The sequence below is a fragment of the Cherax quadricarinatus genome, chromosome 52, assembly GCF_038502225.1.
Source record: "Cherax quadricarinatus isolate ZL_2023a chromosome 52, ASM3850222v1, whole genome shotgun sequence".
NCBI classification, from domain to species: domain Eukaryota; kingdom Metazoa; phylum Arthropoda; class Malacostraca; order Decapoda; family Parastacidae; genus Cherax; species Cherax quadricarinatus.
This window is the reverse complement of record NC_091343.1, coordinates 29,526,140-29,546,326: the sequence shown is the minus strand read 5'-3', so window position 1 is coordinate 29,546,326 and position 20,187 is coordinate 29,526,140. Positions and strand designations below refer to the sequence as shown.

General features: G+C 39.3%; 1 protein-coding gene across 1 annotated transcript in view; it reads left to right on the top strand.

Annotated features, from left to right (window-relative positions):
- LOC128696864 (nephrin-like) overlaps positions 1-20,187 on the top strand; it is a 124,379-nt gene that overhangs the window by 92,271 nt on the left and 11,921 nt on the right. Inside the window, exon 8 of the mRNA XM_070096220.1 lies at positions 3,838-3,997. Coding sequence (XP_069952321.1) covers positions 3,838-3,997 — 160 coding nt within the window. The remainder of the gene's footprint in view (positions 1-3,837; positions 3,998-20,187) is intronic.

Genomic DNA, 20,187 nt, shown 5'->3' with positions numbered 1-20,187 from the left:
CTTTGTACAAGGCACTCGGTGGCCTGGAGTACTGAATGTTCTCCCTCCACTAACCTGTCTTAGCAATGTATCCCTCGCAAAGAATTTGCTGAGATTTCTTACTCATATATCTATATACCTACAAACCAAAGACCACAGGGCGGCCATGTTCCTTTTTCAGAGACTCAGTGTTGCAATCCAGAGGGGAAATGCCTGCAGCAATCTGGGCACGCGGCCCACCACCGGGGAGCTAGATGAAGTATTCGAGATGTAGTTCTGAGTTATCTATGTTGTTTTATCCCCTACTGTATTTCCATCAGTGTATTTTGTTAATGTATTTTGTCTTTAAACAAAATATATATTAATTTTCAAACAGCTAGATGTTTTACCACCATCCGAGGACATTCGGTGGTGTGGGAGCTTCTAAGCTAATTTCATTCTCCTCCCTGTTTGGTGTACTAGCCTCACGAGCAGCATTTATATATTACTGTAACCACGAGCGAGTGGTATTGATCAACAACACTGTGCTAGCCAAGGACTTGACCCCATGATGTACTGGTCTGCCTCATGGTGAGCGAGAACCACATGATGGTGGTCCTGTGGGTTACAGCATCATATGCTTCTCGCTCACCATTAGGCGGGCCAGTAGAACATGGGTTCAAGTCTTTGGCTAGCTCAGTGTTGTTGTTGATATATATATATATATATATATATATATATATATATATATATATATATATATATATATATATATATATATATATATATATATATATATATATATATAATTGTACCCACGAACAAGTGGTATTTATCAATAACAACACTGCTACTAGCTGAGGAGTCGAACCCATGCTGCTTTGGCCTGCCTTACGGTGGGTGAAAACACATGACGCCTTAATTCATGGGACCACACAATCTTTAAGAGTAGCGCATCCAGCAGAGCTGGATGTTGTACTCGCTACTCAAGGACATAAGTTGGAGTGGATGACTAGGCTAATTTCATTCTAGTCCTTGTTTGGTGTACTAGTACAACGACCAGTATATTATATTATTGTACCATATAAATTATATACATATATATATATATATATATATATATATATATATATATATATATTATATATATATATGTTTATATATATATATATATATATATATATATAATATATAAATGTAATATACACACATATATATATATATATATATATATATATATATATATATATATATATATATATATATATATATATATATATATATATATATATATATTTAACAAGTCGGCTGTCTCCCACGGAGGCAGGGTGACCCAAAAAGGAAGATAATCCCCAAAAAGAAAATACTTACATCATTAAAAACTTTCACACATAATCACATAATCACTGTTTTTGCAGAGGTGCTCAGAACACAACAGTTTAGAAGCATATATGTATAAAGATACACAACATATCCCTCCAAACTGCTAATATCCCGAAATCCCTCCATTAGATTGCAGGCATTGTATTTTCCATTTCCAGGACTCAAGTCTGGCTATATAAAAATAACCGGTTTCCCTGAATCCCTTCACTAAATATTACCCTGCTCACACTCCAACAGATCGTCAGGTCCCAAATACCATTCGTTTCCATTCACTCCTATCGAACACGCTCATGCACGCCTGCTGGAAGTCCAAGCCCCTCGCCCACAAAACCTCCCTTACCCCTCCCTTCCAACCTTTTCGAGGACGACCCCTACCAAGCCTTCCTTCCCCTACAGATTTACACACTCTACATGTCATTCTACTTTGATCCAGTCTCTGTAAATGGCCAAACCACCTCAACAACCCCTCTTCAGCCCTCTGACTAATACTTTTATTAACTCCACACCTTCTCCTAATTTCCACACTCCGAATTTTCTGCATAATATTTACACTACATATTGCCCTTAGACAGGACATTTCCACTGCCTCCAACCGCCTCCTCGCTGCTGCATTCACAACCCAAGCTTCACACCCATATAAGAGTGTTGGTACTACTATACTTTCATACATTTCCTTCTTTGCCTCCATAGATAACGTTTTTTGTCTCCACATATACCTCTACGCACCACTCACCTTTTTTTCCTCATCAATTTTATGATTAACCTTATCCTTCATAAATCCATCCGCCGACACGTCAACTCCCAAGTATCTGAAAACATTCACTTCATCCATACTCCTCCTCTCCAATTTAATAACCAATTTTTCTTTATCTAAATCATTTGACACCCTCATCACCTTACTCTTTTCTATGTTCACTTTCAACTTTCTACCTTTACACACACTCCCAAAACTCATCCACTAATCTTTACAATTTTTCTTTAGAATCTCCCATAAGCACAGTATCCTCAGCAAATAGCATCTGTTTCAATTCCCATTTTGTATTTGATTCCCTATAATTTAATCCCAACCCTCTCCCAAACACCCTAGCATTTGCTTCTTTTACAACTCCATCTATAAATATATTAAAGAATCATGGTGACATTACACATCCCTGTCTAAGACCTACTTTTACCGGGAAGTATTCTCCCTCTCTTCTACACACCCTAACCTGAGCCTCACTATCCTCATAAAAATTTTTATCAGCATTTAATAACTTACCACCTATTCCACATACTTGCAACATCTGCCACATTGCTCCTCTATGCACTCTTATCATATGCCTTTTCTAAATCCATAAATGCAATAAAAACTTCCCTACCTTTATCTAAATACTGTTCACATATATGCTTCAATGTAAACACTTGATCTACACATCCCCTACCCACTCTGAAGCCTCCTTGCTCGTCCGCAATCCTACATTCTGTCTTACCTCTAATTCTTTCAATTATAACCCTACCGTACACTTTTCCTGGTATACTCAGTAAACTTATTCCTCTATAATTTTTACAATCTCTTTTGTCCCCCTTCCCTTTATATAAAGGGACTATACATGCTCTCCGCCAATCCCTACGTACCTGTATATATATATATATATAAAGATTTTTAGCAATAAATTTGCGAAAATCTATTTGTCTAACAAAAAAATATTTATTATTTACTTTACGTAATAAGTACATATAAATTTACCTTTGATATATGAAGCAGAATTAAATTAAAAAAAGTTTAGCGTGAGATATGTTAGGTCAGGTTTTTATGTTAGATTTTTGTCTAAAAATAATATATTGATAAAGTTCATCAGCAATTTTTGGAACTGCTCTTTTGACTGTTCTAATAAGGACATGAGTGTCTGTGACCTGAGGATAATGATGAATTTGCTCTAGAAAAGTATATTAAGAATATTTTAAGAATATTTGTGTATTCTTGTTGATGCTCGAGTCGAGTAACACGAGACGATACTCATCTTTTCTACTGAATGTCAATTTACTGCTGACGAATAATTTATGTAAATTAACTGTGAAGTTCCCGGGATCCTTCTTCTATGATCCTGAAGATTATTTTCAATATATGCAACGTTGTAGGTTCAGATATAAATTATTATTAAGGTAATTCCGTTAAAAGAACATTTATGCATATTTTAAATTGTTTCAGATATAATTTCCCGCTGATGGCCCAAAAATATAATTATAAAATTTCCCGTCAGAAATTACTGTGAGGTCGACACTTATTCAATAATATTTATTTGTAATATTTTTCGGAATTTGAATCTATTTAATTTTTTTTTATTTTTTAATCATATATCGTTCTTCATATTTTTTTTCCACTTTACGCTTCAGTCATTAGAATAATTTACTTTTCACTGTTTTTGTGTTAAACCTCAATCAAAATCCAGTAAAACATTTTTTCAATTGTTAAATTTACACATTTTTTCCTCATTGTCTTTGATGATGATGTTGCAGGGAATGCAGGTGCAACACAACGTGTCAGTGGGGGTGATCATCAGCAACCAGACACTGGTGATCCAGAGGCTCCGTCGACAACACACTGGTCTCTTTACCTGTGTTGCTTCTAACATTGAGGGAGATGGACAGAGCAATGCAGTCATCCTTAATGTTCAGTGTGAGTAACAATAGCAATTATTTTTGTATGTATGTACGTGTGCGTGTGTATATATATATATATATATATATATATATATATATATATATATATATATATATATATATATATATATATATATATATATGCAAAACAACCACTCTGAAAGAATAGAGAAGTTCCAAGCGCTTTCGTGACTACTCACATTATCAAGGAACTATGAAAGTAAAGCATACAAGGAAGCTATATAAGGGGTCAGGCCAGCACCTCACTATCAGATCCCACAACGGTTAAACACCTGACGCGCGCCGACCCAACTTGGATAGGTCCTTTGCACAACTCACCCCACAAACTATTCTACCCAAGAAAATTTAAAAATTATTTGTCCAGTGTATTATTAAATTCTTCCCAAATTCTATTAATTATAAATGGATCTAATTTATATAAACCAAAGGAAATATTCATATTATTGTCAAAACTGCTTTTTATGAAACAAGATTCAATTATATTCCTGTCGACCATGGACTTGCTTGATACTACTTTCTCAACTTTTTGAAAATCAATTGGATGGTTAAAATCTCTTACATGAATAAATAGAGCATTGGAATCTTGTCCAGTTCTAATGCTATATTTATGTTGTTTTAATCTTAGTTCGAGATTTTTACCAGTTTGACCGTAATAAACTTTATCGCAAATTTTACAAGGAATCTTATAGACACATCCATCAGCATTTTGGGGGGAATTCTTAATCAAAAGTTTTTTTTACTGTATCAAGATTTTTGAATACAACTTTAATATTAAAAGTCTTAAGAAGAGAAGGCATATCAACCAAGTTTTCATGGTAAGGGAGAACCAACATATTTTTAGTTGAATAAGGCTGGTTGTCCCTTTTTGGATTGTAAAAAGTGTTTCTAGCAACTTTAAAAGATTTATCAATTACATTTCTTGGGTATTTTAAATCATTACCTGTTTCATAAATTTTGGATATTTCCTCATCTATGAACTCAGGACAACAAATTCGTAAAGCTCTCAGAAACATTAATGAGAAAACAGTTTGACTCTATCTTGATGCGAGGAATAATAGTGGACATAGGAATAGTTATTTGTAGGTTTTCTGTAAATTTTAAATTTGAATTCATTATTACCCTTAATAATTAAAACATCTAGAAAAGGCAATGAGTTATTTTCTTCAAACTCAACAGTAAAGTTTATAGAATGGGCTAAGCTATTTAATTTTCCTAGGAAATGGTGTATATCTACATTTTTGGGCATAAGACACAAAATATCATCAACATATCTGAACCATTTAGCTCTATTAGGGAGGATTGTGTTAAGTAACCTTGTTTCAAAAAATTCCATGTATAGGTTACTAAGAACAGGTGAAAGAGGGTTTCCCATTGCCATACCAAACTTCTGAGTGTAAAACTTATCATTAAATACAAATTTTGCATCAACAATGCAAAGTTTAATAAGTTTAATGATAGTAAGAACTGGCAATGGTAAATCATAGTTAACGAGTTCTTCAGATAAGAAACTTAATAAATCATCAACAGGAACTTTCGTAAACAAGGAAGTAACATCAAAACTAACCATGTTAAAATCATTTAAGTCAGTCAAGGAGCTTAATTTATCAACCAAGTCTATGTTGTTTTTAACATTCTTGTATTTCACTTCTGGCTCTACGGGCCATCTCATTTTTCTGGCTCCATTGTCTTCTATAATTTTCCACTTACATTTGGCCTCTCTAGACCTCTGGGTGACCCAAGGGCTCGTTCTGGTCCTCCAGTTGTTTCTGTTACCTTTGGGTACGATCCTCTTCTTTGCCTTCTTACACTTTCTGGTCATGTATTCCATCAATTCGTTAACTTTGTTTTCATCAGGTTTTTTCCCACTATACCTCATGTAGAAAATTCATCATTCCTGTGTGGTCCCCTGTTTTGTAGTATGACTTCTCTCATCCTACTCATATTGCTTCACTCTCCACTTTTAGCTCTACATTGTATTCAAAGCTCGTAACCACGTGATCACTAGCTCCTAGGGGCCGTTTATATGCTAAGTCCTCAATGTTTGAACTACTCAAGGTGAACATGAGGTCCAGCCTTCTTGGCTCGTCCTCACCTCTTCTCTCTCTCTCTCTCTCTCTCTCTCTCTCTCTCTCTCTCTCTCTCTGATATTGCCCCTAACATTATGATGCATGAGGTTTTCCAGTGGCACTTCCATCATCTTAGCTCTTCACTTTTCTGGTCCACCATGTGGCTTCAGGCTTTCCCAGGTTTTCTTTGTTTTTGAAATCGCCCACAATTAGCAACTTTGTTCTGCCTAAATGGGCCTTTCTGGCCACCTCAGGTGGTGTGTCCACCATTGTTCTATTGCTCTTATCATACTCTTGTCTTTGCCTCCTGTTATTCTGTGCTGAGTTATGCATCACTGCAATCACCACCATTAGACTTCCAGTCTGAAGTGTTCCTACTAGGTATTCCTTTGCTTCCCTTCTATCCATTCTTTCCATCTCGAATCCCCACTGGTTTTTGATGAGCAGTGCAACTCCTCGTTCCCTTCTGTTCGTTTATCTTTCCTCAGGATCTAAAATACAGATGGAAACATTGCGTCTGTTATCATCCCCTTGAGCTTCATTTCAGTGATTGGGGATGCCTCCATGATTCTCTCGTGCCACTCCTCACATTTATTTGTTATTCCATCTGTGTTGGAGTACCATATCTTCACCTTTTCCAGTACTGTATTCTGAGTATATTGTGTGGGTTGAGGAAGTGGGAGACATCTTAAGATGCTATTAGAGGCTGGTGTAAAGGTGGAGTTTGTGACTGGGTGGGGGTGGGGGTGGGGGCTTAGGGTACAAATTTGGGGTTGTTTTTGGTTTATTTGATTCCAGTGGGGCTGTCGAGGCTGAGGATGTTCTGTGGGTGGTTCTGAGGGAGGTTGTGTTTGCTGGTCTTCCTGAATCTGGGCTCCCCTGCCCGTCTTTAACCTTGACTCTCTCTCCTTCCCCATTCATCTTTGTATCCTCTCTATCAGTTCCTATTATTCTTTTTATGTTCTTTCGTGGTTTGGGTATACTCATTAGTAATTTAATGAGCCTCCTATTTGTGGTTTCAGCTACAGGATCCTGTTTTGCATTGTTTCTAACCTGAAAACTAATTTGTTATCTAGGTCATGTGTGCCTTTCCTATCCCTTTCATAACATTTTCAATCTCGTTTTCCTCCTCCTGTCATCTTATGTTGTCCCTTTGGCCTCCCGAATCCCATGAACAAAGACTGACCTGTCTCTCTCATTCTCCCATTGTATTTTACTGCATGTCTCAAGATCCAGTTTAAGAATCACCATTGTTGCTTTTCTTAACATTTCCTGGACCTCTCGATGACCTGTTAGTGCCTCTGCAGAGGATCTGTGTCCTTTCCTATCCTCAGTATCCTCTCTGTCTGCTGCCTCTATACCCATAGGCATACTTTTTTCACATTGCTGCTTGCTGATAATCATGTTCCTGATGCTATATCCGTTCTGCTCCTTGGCTCTATATCCCATTTCAGCTTTTTCAGTTCCTCTTCTAGGCTCTGTATCATAACCTCTGTAGCTGTGGCTTGTAGCTTCCACTTCTTGCTCTGCACAGCCCTCCTTTGTGTGTGTGTGTGCTCACCTAATTGTGGTTGCAGGGGTCGAGACTCAGCTCCTGGCCCCGCTTCTTCACTGATCGCTACTAGGTCCTCTCCCTCTCTGCTTCCTGAGCTTTGTAATACCTCTTCTTAAAAATACTTCACTTGCTAGACTATTCCACTTCCTGACGACTCTATGACTGAAGAAATACTTCCTAACGTCCCTGTGACTCGTCTGAGTCGTCAGTTTCCAGTTGTGACCCCTTGTTTCTGTGTCTCCTCTCTGGAACATCCTGTCTCTGTCCACCTTGTCTATTCCCCGCAGTATCTTGTATGTCGTTATCATGTCTCCCCTGACCCTTCTGTCCTCCAGTGTCGTCAGTCCGATTTCCCTCCACCTTTCTTTGTAAGACATTACCCTGAGCTCTGGGGATTAGCCTTGTTGCAAACCTTTGTACTTTCTCTAACTTCTTGATGTGCTTGACCAGGTGTGGGTTCCAGACGGGTGCTGCATACTCCAGTATGGGCCTAACATGCACAGCGTGCAGTGTCTTGAACGATTTCTTATTAAGGGATCGGAACGCTATTCTCAGGTTTGTCAGGCGCCCGTATGCTGCAGCAGTTATTTGGTTGATGTGTGCCTCCGGTGATGTGCTCGGTGTTATGGTCATCCCAAGGTCTTTCTCCCTGAGTGAGGTCTGTAGTCTTTGTCCACCTAGCCTATACTCTGTCTGCGGTCTTCTTTGCCCCTCCCCAATCTTTATGACTTTGCATTTGGCAGGGTCGAATTCGAGAAGCCAGTTTCGGGACCACATGTCCAGCCTGTCCAGGTCTCTTTGCAGTCCTGCCTCATCCTCATCCAGTTTAATTCTTCTCATCAGCTTCACATCATCTGCGAATAGGGACACTTCAGTGTCTATTCCTTCCATCATGTCGTTCGCATATATCAAAAATAGCACTGGTCCTTGAACTGACCCCTATGGGACCCCGCTCGTCACAGGCGCCCACTGTGATACCTCTTCACGTACCATGACTCGTTGATGCCTCCCTGTCAGGTATTCCCTGATCCATTGCAGTGCCCTCCCTGCTATATTCGCCTGATCCTCCAGCTTCTGCACTAATCTCTTGTGAGGAACTGTGTCAAAGACCTTCCTGCAGTCCTGGAAAATGCAATCAACCCACCCCTCTCTCTCGTGTCTTACTTCTGTTACCTTGTCATAAAACTCCAGAAAGTTTGTGACACGGGATTTGCCTTCCATGAACCCATGCTGGTTTTCATTTATAATCTTGTTCCATTTCAGGTGTTCCACCACTCTCCTCCTGATAATCTTCTCCATGACTTTGCATACTATTCAAGTCAGAGACACAGGTCTGTAGTTTAGTGCCTCGTTTCTATTTCCTTTCTTATATATGGGGACTACATTTGCTGTCTTCCATTTCTCAGGTAGTTGCCCAGTTTCAAGGGATGTGTTGAAGAATGTGGTTAGGGGAACTCACAGCATCTCTGCTCCTTCTCTAAGGACCCATGGGGATATGTTGTCCGGTCCCATCGCCTTTGAGATATCAAGGTCACTTAGCAGCTTCTGTACCTCCTCCTCGGTTGTTCGTGTCATCCAACACTTGTTGGTATATTCCCTCTTGATGTTCCCTTCTGTGCTGTCTTCCCAGAGCCCTTCCTGTCTCTACTGTAAAAACTTCCTTAAATCTCCTGTTTAGCTCCTCGCATACCTCCTGATCATTTCTTGTGAGTTCTCCACCTTCTGTCCTCAGTCTGATCACCTGGTCTTTGACTGTTGTCTTCCTCCTGATGTGGCTATACAACAGTTTCGGGTCAGTCTTGACTTTCGATGCTATGTTATTTTCATACTGTCGCTGGGCCTCTCTCCTTACCTGTGCATACTCGTTCCTGGCTCTGCGACTAATCTCCTTATTTTCATGTGTTCTCTGCCTTCTGTACTTTTTCCATTCTCTATTGCACTTTGTTTTTGCCTCCTTACACCGTCGGGTAAACCAGGCGCTCGTTCTGGTCTTCCCATTGTTTCTGTTGCCCCTGTGTGTGTGTGTGTGTGTGTGTGTGTGTGTGTGTTTGTGTGTGTGTGTGTACTCACCTAGTTGTATTCACCTAGTTGAGGTTGCAGAGGTCGAGTCCAAGCTCCTGGCCCCCTCTCTTCACTGGTCGATACTAGGTCACTCTCCCTGAACCGTGAGCTTTATCATACCTCTGCTTAAAGCTATGTATGGATTCTGCCTCAACTACATCGCTTCCCAATCTATTCCACTTCCTGACTACTCTGTGGCTGAAGAAATAATAACATCCCTGTGATTCATCTGTGTCTTCAACTTTCAACTGTGTCCCCTTGTTGTCCACCTTGTCAATTCCTCTCAGTATTTTGTATGTCGTTACCATATCCCCCCTTATCTCTCCTGTCCTCCAGTGTCGTCAGATTGATTTCCCTTAACCTCTCCTCGTAGGACATACCTCTTAGCTCTGGGACTAGTCTTGCTGCAAACCTTTACACTTTCTCTAGTTTCTTTACGTGCTTGGTTAGGTGTGGGTTCCTAACTGGTGCCGCATACTCCAATATGGGCCTAACGTACACGGTGTACAGGGTCCTGAACGATTCCTTATTAAGATGTCGGAATGCTGTTCTGAGGTTTGCTAGGCGCCCATATGCTGCAGCAGTTATTTGGTTGATGTTCGCTTCAGGAGATGTGCCTTGTGTTAACTCACCCCAAGATCTTTTTCCTTGAGTGAGGTTTCAAGTCTCTGGCCCCCCTAGACTGTACTCCACCTGCGGTGTTTTTTGCCCTTCCCCAATCTTCATGGCTTTGCACTTGGTGGGGTTGAACTCCTTGAGCCAATTGCTGAACCAGGTCTGCAGCCTGTCCAGATCCCTTTGTAGTTCTGCCTGGTCTTCGATCGAATGAATTCTTCTCATGAACTTCTCGTCATCTGCAAACAGGGACACTTCGGAGTCTATTCCTTCCGTCATGTCGTTCACAAATACCAGAAACAGCACTGGTCCTAGGACTGACCCCTGTGGGACCCCGCTGGTCACAGGTGCCCACTCTGAAACCCCGCAACATACCATGACTCGCTGCTGTCTTCCTGACAAGTATTCACTGACCCATTGTAGTGCCTTCCCTTTTATCCCTGTTTGGTCCTCCAGATTTTGCACTAATCTCTTGTGTGGAACTGTGTCAAAAGTCTTCTTGCAGTCCAAGAAAATGCAATCCACCCACCCCTCTCACTCTTGTCTTACTGCTATCACCATGTCATAGAACTCCAGTAGGTTTGTGACACAGGATTTCCCGTCCCTGAAACCATGTTGGCTGCTGTTGATGAGATCATTCCTTTCTAGGCGTTCCACCACTCTTCTCCTGATAATCTTCTCCATGACTTTGCATACTATACGTGTCAGTGACACTGGTCTGTAGTTTAGTGCTTCATGTCTGTCTCCTTTTGTAAAGATAGGGACTACATTTGCTGTCTTCCATGCCTCAGGCAATCTCCCTGTTTCGATAGATGTATTGAATATTGTTGTTAGGGGAACACAGCGCCTCTGCTCCCTCTCTCAGGACCCATGGAAAGATGTTATCCGGCCCCATTGTCTTTGAGGTATCTAGCTCACTCAGAAGCCTCTTCACTTCTTCCTCGGTTGCGTGTACTGTGTCCAGCACTTGGTGGTGTGCCCCACCTCTCTGTCTTTCTGGAGCCCCTTCTGTCTCCTCTGTGAACACTTCTTTGAATCTTTTGTTGAGTTCCTCACATACTTCATGGTCATTTCTTGTTGTATTAATTACCTCAGCTTTAATTGCTTTGTTTATCGTCATTACCAGTTCTTCTCCTTTTATTCAGTTTCTTCCTCTTCACACTGAGAGTTTTCTATCCAATACAGTATCATTTAATATCTTATTTTCTAATTAAGTTTCGATTAGAGGGATTATTTCAGGTTTCTTATTTATGACATCTCTTAGTTCTAGGCTTTTTGAGATTACTCTTCAAAATTTTAATAATTTTATTTTCGGTAATGTGCCTATCTCATTATTTCCTCTTTTTTTCAAATTTTTATTTAGGTTACCATCTATGCTGCCATTTTTTGAGAAATCATTTGATAAATGGATACTTCAGTACCACAATAGATTTCGCACTGCGAAAATCCACTATACATTTCGTCATCTCATTTACGTGTTACTTTCTGTTATTTCTGATCCTTTTATATTTTTATCATCAGCACTAGAAACAAATATTTTTCTAAATGCAGGTATGGGTGTTTGTGGGAAATAATCAGGCTGCAGCGTTAGGGTTAAAAACAGCACTTATTACCGGGATACCTCAGGGATATGTTTAAAAGACAATATTCAAAATAAAGTTGCTAGTAATGGCAAATCAATTGATCAACAAACAAAGAGAGGTAGTAGAGGGCAACGAGTGACTAGCTCCCTTAAGGTTTACTATACAAATAGTAGGAGTCGAAGAAATAAGATAGATGAGCTAAAATTACTTGCAAATGTAGGTAATACAGATATTATTGGTATAACAGAGACCTGGTTCAACCTGAAAGATAGATAAATGCCTTCTGAATGCAACATACAGGGTTATAAACTATTCCACACTGATTGAGTCAACAGGAAGGGTGGTGGTGTGGCGATGTATGTCAGAGAAAATTTAAATTGTTGTCTTAGACATGATATAAGATTAGAAACATCGAACACAGAATCGGTTTGGCTTCAGTTTCTCGAGGGTCGTGACAAATTAATTTTGGGTGTGATTTATAGGCCCCCAAACCTTGATAGGGAGTGCAGTAAGCTGTTATGGGACGAAATTCATAAGGCATCTAGATATGAAAATGTTGTGATAATGGGAGATTTTAACTTTAGACAAAATTATTGTAACAATATGACAGGAAATCTTGAGTCTAGTGACTTTCTTGATACGGTTCAGGATTGCTTTTTATAACAGGTTGTGACAGAACCAACTAGAGGAAACAATCTGCTTGACTTGGTTCTTGCCAACAAAGATTCACTAATTAATAATCTTGAGGTTAATGATGAGCTTGGGGAAACTGATCACAAATCACTTCAATATATCATGGAATTACCCAGATAACTGCAATCAAATCTCTGTCCCAGATTTTCGCTTGGCCGACTTCACGGGACTGAAAAATTACTTGGGTGGGCTAAATTGGGATGTCCTAACTATGGGTCAGGTAGGTGATCTTGGTTGCCAATATGACGTGTTTCAGAGCATAGTTCTAGCTGCCCAGACAACTTTTGTTCCTAGTAGGGAAATTAGATCTAACAAAAATGATCCTAAATGAATGAACAATAGATTAAAACATCTCATTGGTCAAAAGAGAGGCATCTATAGCCGTATCAAAAGAGGGGATGGGCAGTTAAGAAATCAATATATTCAATTAAAGAGAGAAATAAAGAAAGGAATAAGAAAAGCAAAAAGAGATTATGAGGCTAAGGTCGCAAGGGATTCAAAGACTAACCCAAAAGGGTTCTTTCAGGTATACAGAAGTAAGATTAGGGACAAGATTGGCCCACTTAAGAGTAACTCTGGTCAGATCACTGACAGTGATAGGGATATGTGTGAAATTCTAAATACCTACTTCCTCTCAGTTTTCACCCAGGAAAATACTAGCGATATTCCTAAAATAATAGATTACGTAGAACAGGATGATAAACTATGTACGAATGCGGTAACTAGTGACATGGTCCTCAGACAAATAGAGAAACTAAAACCTAACAAATCCCCAGGTCCTGATGAACTGTTTGCAAGGGTGTTAAAGGAATGTAAAAAGGAACTTAGCATACCTTTGGCTAATCTTTTTAACATATCACTACAAACTGGCATAGTGCCTGATAAGTGGAAAATGGCAAATGTAATACCTATTTACAAGGCAGGTGACAGGTCCTTGGCTTCGAACTATAGACCAATAAGCCTTACCTCCATAGTGGGAAAAATTTATGGAATCAATAATTGCCGAAGCAATTCGTAGCCATCTTGACAGGCACAGATTGATTAATGAATCTCAACACGGTTTTACAAAGGGGCGTTCCTGTCTTACGAATTTACTAACTTTTTTCACTAAGGTGTTTGAGGAGGTAGATCATGGTAATGAATATGATATTGTGTATATGGACTTCTGTAAGGCTTTCGATAGAGTTCCACACCAGAGGCTATTGAGGAAACTTAGGGCACACGGAATAGGAGGAGAAATTTTTTCCTGGGTAGAGGCATGGCTGACAAATAGACAGCAGAGAGTTTGCATAAATGGGGATAAATCAGAATGGGGGCACGTCACAAGCGGTGTTCCTCAGGGGTCAGTGTTGGGCCCATTGTTGTTCACAATTTACATAAACGACATAGAAGAGGGAATAAATAGCGACATAAGCAAATTTGCTGATGACACCAAAATAGGCCATATAATTCATTCTAATGAGGACATTAGAGCACTCCAGGATGATTTGAATAGACTGACGCAATGGTCGGAGAAGTGGCAGATGCAGTTTAATATTGACAAATGCAAAGTTCTAAATGTTGGGCAGTTAAATAACCATGCCACATATAAACTAAATAATGTAGATCTTAATACTACTGATTGCGAAAAGGATTTAGGAGTTCTGGTTAGCAGTAACCTAAAGCCAAGACAACAGTGCATTAGTGTTCGCAATAAAGCTAACAGAATTCTTGGCTTCATATCTAGAAGTATAAATAATAGAAGTCCTCAAGTTGTTCTTCAACTCCATATATCCTTGGTTAGGCCTCATTTAGACTATGCTGCTCAGTTCTGGTCACCGTATTACAGAATGGATATAAATGCTCTGGAAAACGTACAAAGGAGGATGACAAAGATGATCCCATGTTTCAGAAATCTTCCCTATGAGGATAGACTGAGGGCCCTGAATCTGCACTCTCTCGAAAGGCGTAGAATTAGGGAAGATATAATCGAGGTGTATAAATGGAAAACAGGAATAAATAAAGGGGATGTAAATAGTGTGCTGAAAATTTCCAGCCAAGACAGGACTCGCAGCAATGGTTTCGAATTGGAAAAATTCAGATTCAGGAAGGATATAGGAAATCACTGGTTTGGTAATGGAGTTTTGGATGAGTGGAACAAACTCCCGAGTACAGTTATTCAGGCTAAAACGTTGTGTAGTTTTAAAAATAGGTTAGATAAATACATGAGTGGGTGTGGGTGGGTGTGAGTTGGACCTGACTAGCTTGTGCTGCTGGGTCTGGTACAGTGCTCCATCCTTGAGTGGAGATGACCAGACTGGGCGGGTCATTGGGATAATCCAGGGGGTGGGCCATTGGTCTAATCCGGGGGGAAGGATGGGCCTGCTCCGCATGGGTCAGTAGGTCTGTTGCAGTGTTCCTTCTTTCTTATGTTCTTTATATTATGAAATTTTATGAAATTTCGCTTTTTATTTTTAATTTTTAAAGAAGAATTAGATTTCATATATACCACCTCTTGGTCTATTTTTCTCATTATTAGCGACTTTGCTATAACTTCCTTCAATGTACAAATAACCTGAACATAGAGAGAGAGTAGCTTATGACGACGTTTCGGTCCGACTTGGACCATTTACAAAGTCACACTGACCCACGAGAGAGATGGAGCCGGTATATATAGATCAGGGCTACTCAACTACTCTGAGCAAAGATCCACTTGGACAAGTACCAATGTATGCAAGGGTCCGGGTACATTTTTTACATAATGTTTCACGACGTAAAAAAAATAATGGTACTTCACATTACTGGTCTTCACTAAGGCAATTGTTTCACTACATATGAGACAAAGGGTCTTGGAACTGCTTGTGGCAAGAATAAAGTATAACTACTGTATCCATTATTCGTTGAAGGAACCATTTTCATTACCAAACTTTCTTCTTTTTGAACATGTCATGTCTCCTTTAAAAAAGATATGACTAGTTTAGTAAAACAAATCATTTAATATGGAAATTAATATCTGGAGCATTAAAAAACCCAAAAACTAGAAGTCATATTTAGACTGTAAAATAATAGCATAATTAATATGAAAGTATCAGTCAATTTACTTAAACACAAACTTGGCGAAGCAGTTGTCCTCTGTGTTAGATCGATACCATGCCTAACCCTTCTAGGGTAGGGTAGGTGCCTGAGTCCGAGCCTTTAGCTCATAAGACTGTCATTCCCATTTGCCCCCTTGAGGCGGGGATGGCAGACCAGAGAGGCCTAGCTTGTGGCTAGGCCTGGGGACAGTTGGTCCCAAAGATGAGGAGGTACTTGTGCCTCCTCCCATGGGAGACTTAGGTCTCAGACACTCCCTAAAGAGGGAGCCAAGGCCGGGCCACCACTTGGACAAGGCCCGGGCCGGGAGAATACCGGCTAATCTTTAACTAACTAACTAACTCTGTGTTATGAAATGTATTTATTACCGAAATTTATCTGTATTAAAACGAAATATGTTTTATCTACTCAACATAAATTAGGAACAACCAGAATGAGGAAAATTTTAACTGATTTGATTAAACACTGATGTGAAGAATGTGATCACAAGACGATTCAATACTACATACCCCACCAACGTACTTATAAATGTGATCACAAGACGATTCAATACTACATACCCCACCAACGTACTTATAAATGTGATCACAAGACGATTCAATACTACATACCCCACCAACGTACTTATAAATGTGATCACAAGACGATTCAATACTACATACCCCACCAACGTACTTATAAATGTGACCACAAGACGATTCAATACTACATACCCCACCAACGTACTTATAAATGTGATCACAAGACGATTCAATACAACATACCCCACCAACGTACTTATAAATGTGATCACAAGACGATTCAATACTACATACCCCACCAACGTACTTATAAATGTGATCACAAGACAATTCAATACTACATACCCCACCAACGTACTTATAAATATGATCACAAGACTATTCAATACTACATAGCCCACCAACGTACTTATAAATGTGATCACAAGACGATTCAATACCACATACCCCACCAACGTACTTATAAATGTGATCACAAGACGATTCAATACTACATACCCCACCAACGTACTTAAAATGTGACCACAAGACGATTCAATACTACATACCCCACCAACGTACTTATAAATGGTTTGTTGCGGTCTAAGACGAGACATTCTACTCTGTAGTTCAGTTCATCTTATCTGAGCTCCCTTTTAATGTATGGAAACACATTTACGTCTTGTTTTTTTTAATTTTCTGGCACTTGTTCTGACTGGAGAGACAGATCAGATAATGTTCGCTGCTAAGTCCCTCAGGTAGTTTACTCTTGCTCTCTGCACCCATAGAGATATATTATCTGGTAGATTTTCTTTAATTTCATGAAGCTCTCCTACTTGTCACTTCACTTCCATTGTTATTCTGATGCTTCCTAGAACCTGTTGATCTGGCCTGACTACACTGTCTTCTGGAATATCTCCACTTTCTCCTGCATAAACGTCCTTGAATCTTTTACTTAGCCCCTCACCTCTCTGTTATTCTCTGTCTGCATTCCATTCTCCTTCAGTCTTATCACTTCGTTACAGTTGTTATGTTTCGTATGTGGCTGTGGAGTAACACTGGTTATGTTTTTAGTCTTTGATTATGTATTAATTTCAAATTGTGTTTAAGCTTCCTCTCTCATCTCTTATTTTTGTGTATCTGTTTCTGGCATTTCTGCTTTTTTCTGTATACTCTTTATATATCTACTTGGCCCTTTTGATCCTACCTTTGGCTTCTCTGCTTTATCTGATTAATCTTGTTTTCCACTCTTGCTTAGTATAAATCTTTCTTTTTTCAAATTAACTCCTTAATACTGTTACCTCCATCTTTTTTGCATAACTTTTCCCACATCATAGTCTTCCATTCAATAGCTCATTTTCCTGTTCACTTCTCTATTTCGTTGCTTTATCCAGTTTTTTTTTTCCACAAACTCGAAACTGAGTACCACATGAATGCTGGCACCTAGTTGGCACCTAGTTGGCACCTAGTGTTTTCTCATAAGCAATTTCAAAGGCATCATATTCATTTCGTTCAAAATCCAGATTGAGTCTTACTGCCCATTATCTTTCCCTCACTCTTGTTATTGCCTTCTCATAACACGAAAAATTTTAATTACTGCTTCCATAAGTATCATTCTCCACATTTTTTGGTCCTACATGAGAGTCCCCAATTTTCGAATTAATCGCCTTATAGTTGAAATCTAGTACTAGAAATATAGCATTTTTTTTTTTTTTTTTTTTTTTGCCTTTTCTTTCACTGTCTCCGATATGTGAATCACTTTCCACATTTTCTGATCGTACACTTCCATTGGCCTCTTTTTTGTTTGCTATCGAATTATTAATCACTAACAGTATTACTTTTGTCTCTCCACACAATACAATAGCTGCTATATAATCCCTGAAATCATAATTCCAGGTTTTCTATTTCCTTATAATTTCTATGGTTTCTGACCATTAGTGCTATTACTAATTTGTTTTCACTTTCATTCCTTATCATTTGGAAGCCCTCTGGAAGTATTACATTTGCTATTATTCTTTTGTGTTTAACCTCTGTAATATCTACAATATCGAGGTATTAATCTCGTATGTTTTATTTCATAACTACATATTTGTTGGTGGCTTCACTTACATCTGAGTTACAAACTTTCTTCTAACACCTTCTATCTCTTACTGTCTCTCACCATGTAGATTTCTTGTTACAATCATCGAAATATTAGACCAGGGTTCTCTGGAGTGTGTTAGTGCATTTTCTAGACTCTTCCCCTCTACTGATTTTCCCATCCAAGACGGGTTGCCTCTTTCCTGTTCCGTTTCTCTCCTCTTTCTTTTTCCTTAATTTCCTCGTCCACCCTCTTTTATTTGACTTAGGGTGTGAAATTTGTTTGATTTCAGACTTAATTTTCTTCTTAATACTAAGTTCCCAGTTTCTGGTTCAGCAAACAGAATTTCTTGTGGTCTTGACTTTTTCAATCCATGAGTTCCGGCCCTTGAAAACAAAGAATTTTCTCATATTAGCCACTCCATTTAGCACTATCATCAGATCTTCAATTTCATGTTTCTCCTGCCTTCTCTCTTTCCTCTCAGGTTCTCTTTCTTTGACTCACGAAATCGTAATGACACAATTGCAAACAAACCATACCACGGACGGGATAGAACCCGCGGTCAGAGAGTCTCAAAACTCCAGACCGTCGCATTAGCCACTGGGCCAGCTAGCCACAATATTCTGAGACTCTCTGGTCGCGGGTTCCATCTCCGTCCGTGGTATGATTTCTTTTTCTTTATTTAACTAAAACACCATAAGAGCTCTGTATCCCATGTCCTTCTTTTCATGTCTAGTTAAAATATATGTTGTTCACCTATAATTCCTCAGGTTTATCTTCCAGTTGTTTCACTTTCTTCTCCTTCCTGACCTGCTCAGCATGTCATCCTTTAGTGTCTAGAATTTTTTCTCCCTGAATTTCTGGTCTCTCACCAACTGACTGACTACTTAACTTTCCTACTTCTTACCTCAGCAGATTTACTTTGCTTTCGAAGTCCCTCACTATCTTACATTTTTCCTATTTGTTTCGATTTACTGTAAAAAATTGCTTCTTTCTTCTTTAAACTTGATAAATTTTTCCCTCATCTTTTTTATCGTTTCCTGGACCTGATCTAGCATCTGTTCCCAGATTTCCAAGTCAAGTTTGTCTTCCAACCCATTTGTTTCTCCATATCTTCAGCCTGTGATTCATGCTCCCGATGGCCATACTTTTTTTTTTTCTTCTCTGGCACTTTTTCTGTGTTGCTTTCTCAGCTCTTTCTTTTCTTTTATTCTTTGTTTTTCCTCTAATTTGCTCTCAGGTAACCTCCTTCCTGGGTAGAATGGAGTGCTTGTGTTTGTCAACATGTGTTTGTAAGTTTGTTTGTATGTATGTGAATGTGTTTGGTCGCCTACTTGAACGCACCTACATGTGGGTGGACGGGGTAAGTTCTAACTAATGACCCCACTTGCAGTTTGCCAGATTCACTTCCTCCCAGCCTCGTCAACCTTATCTTATTTTTCCTTAAAATAATAAATGTTCCTACCTCCATCACTTCTTCGTCGAGATCATTCCTCTTCCGGATTATCCTGAGACTGAAGAAATGCTTCCTGGCATCTCTGTGTGAACTTACCTACAAATTCTTGCGAGGATGGTCTCTCAGCTCCTGGCCCAGAACGATTTCTCCTGCTTCAAAACCATTTTCATACCTATTCTTAAAGCTATGTACAGATCGTACTTCTACCACTTCGTCATCGTCGACTTTTCAATTCCTGGATATTCTGAGGCTGATGAAGTATTTCCTATGAACTCTGTGACTCATCTACATTTTCAGCTTCCAGTCGTGCCCTTGTGATCTTGTTTCCCACATCTCGAACAGTCTTTCCTTGTCACCCTTTTAATTCACGAGATTTTCATGTCCTCTGACCTTTCTGTCCACTCATGTCACCCGGAATAGTTCCTTTAGTCTCTCTTCATAGTTCATTACCCCCGGCTCAGGAACTAGCCTTGTTGTCAACCCCTGCACCCTCTCTAATTTCTT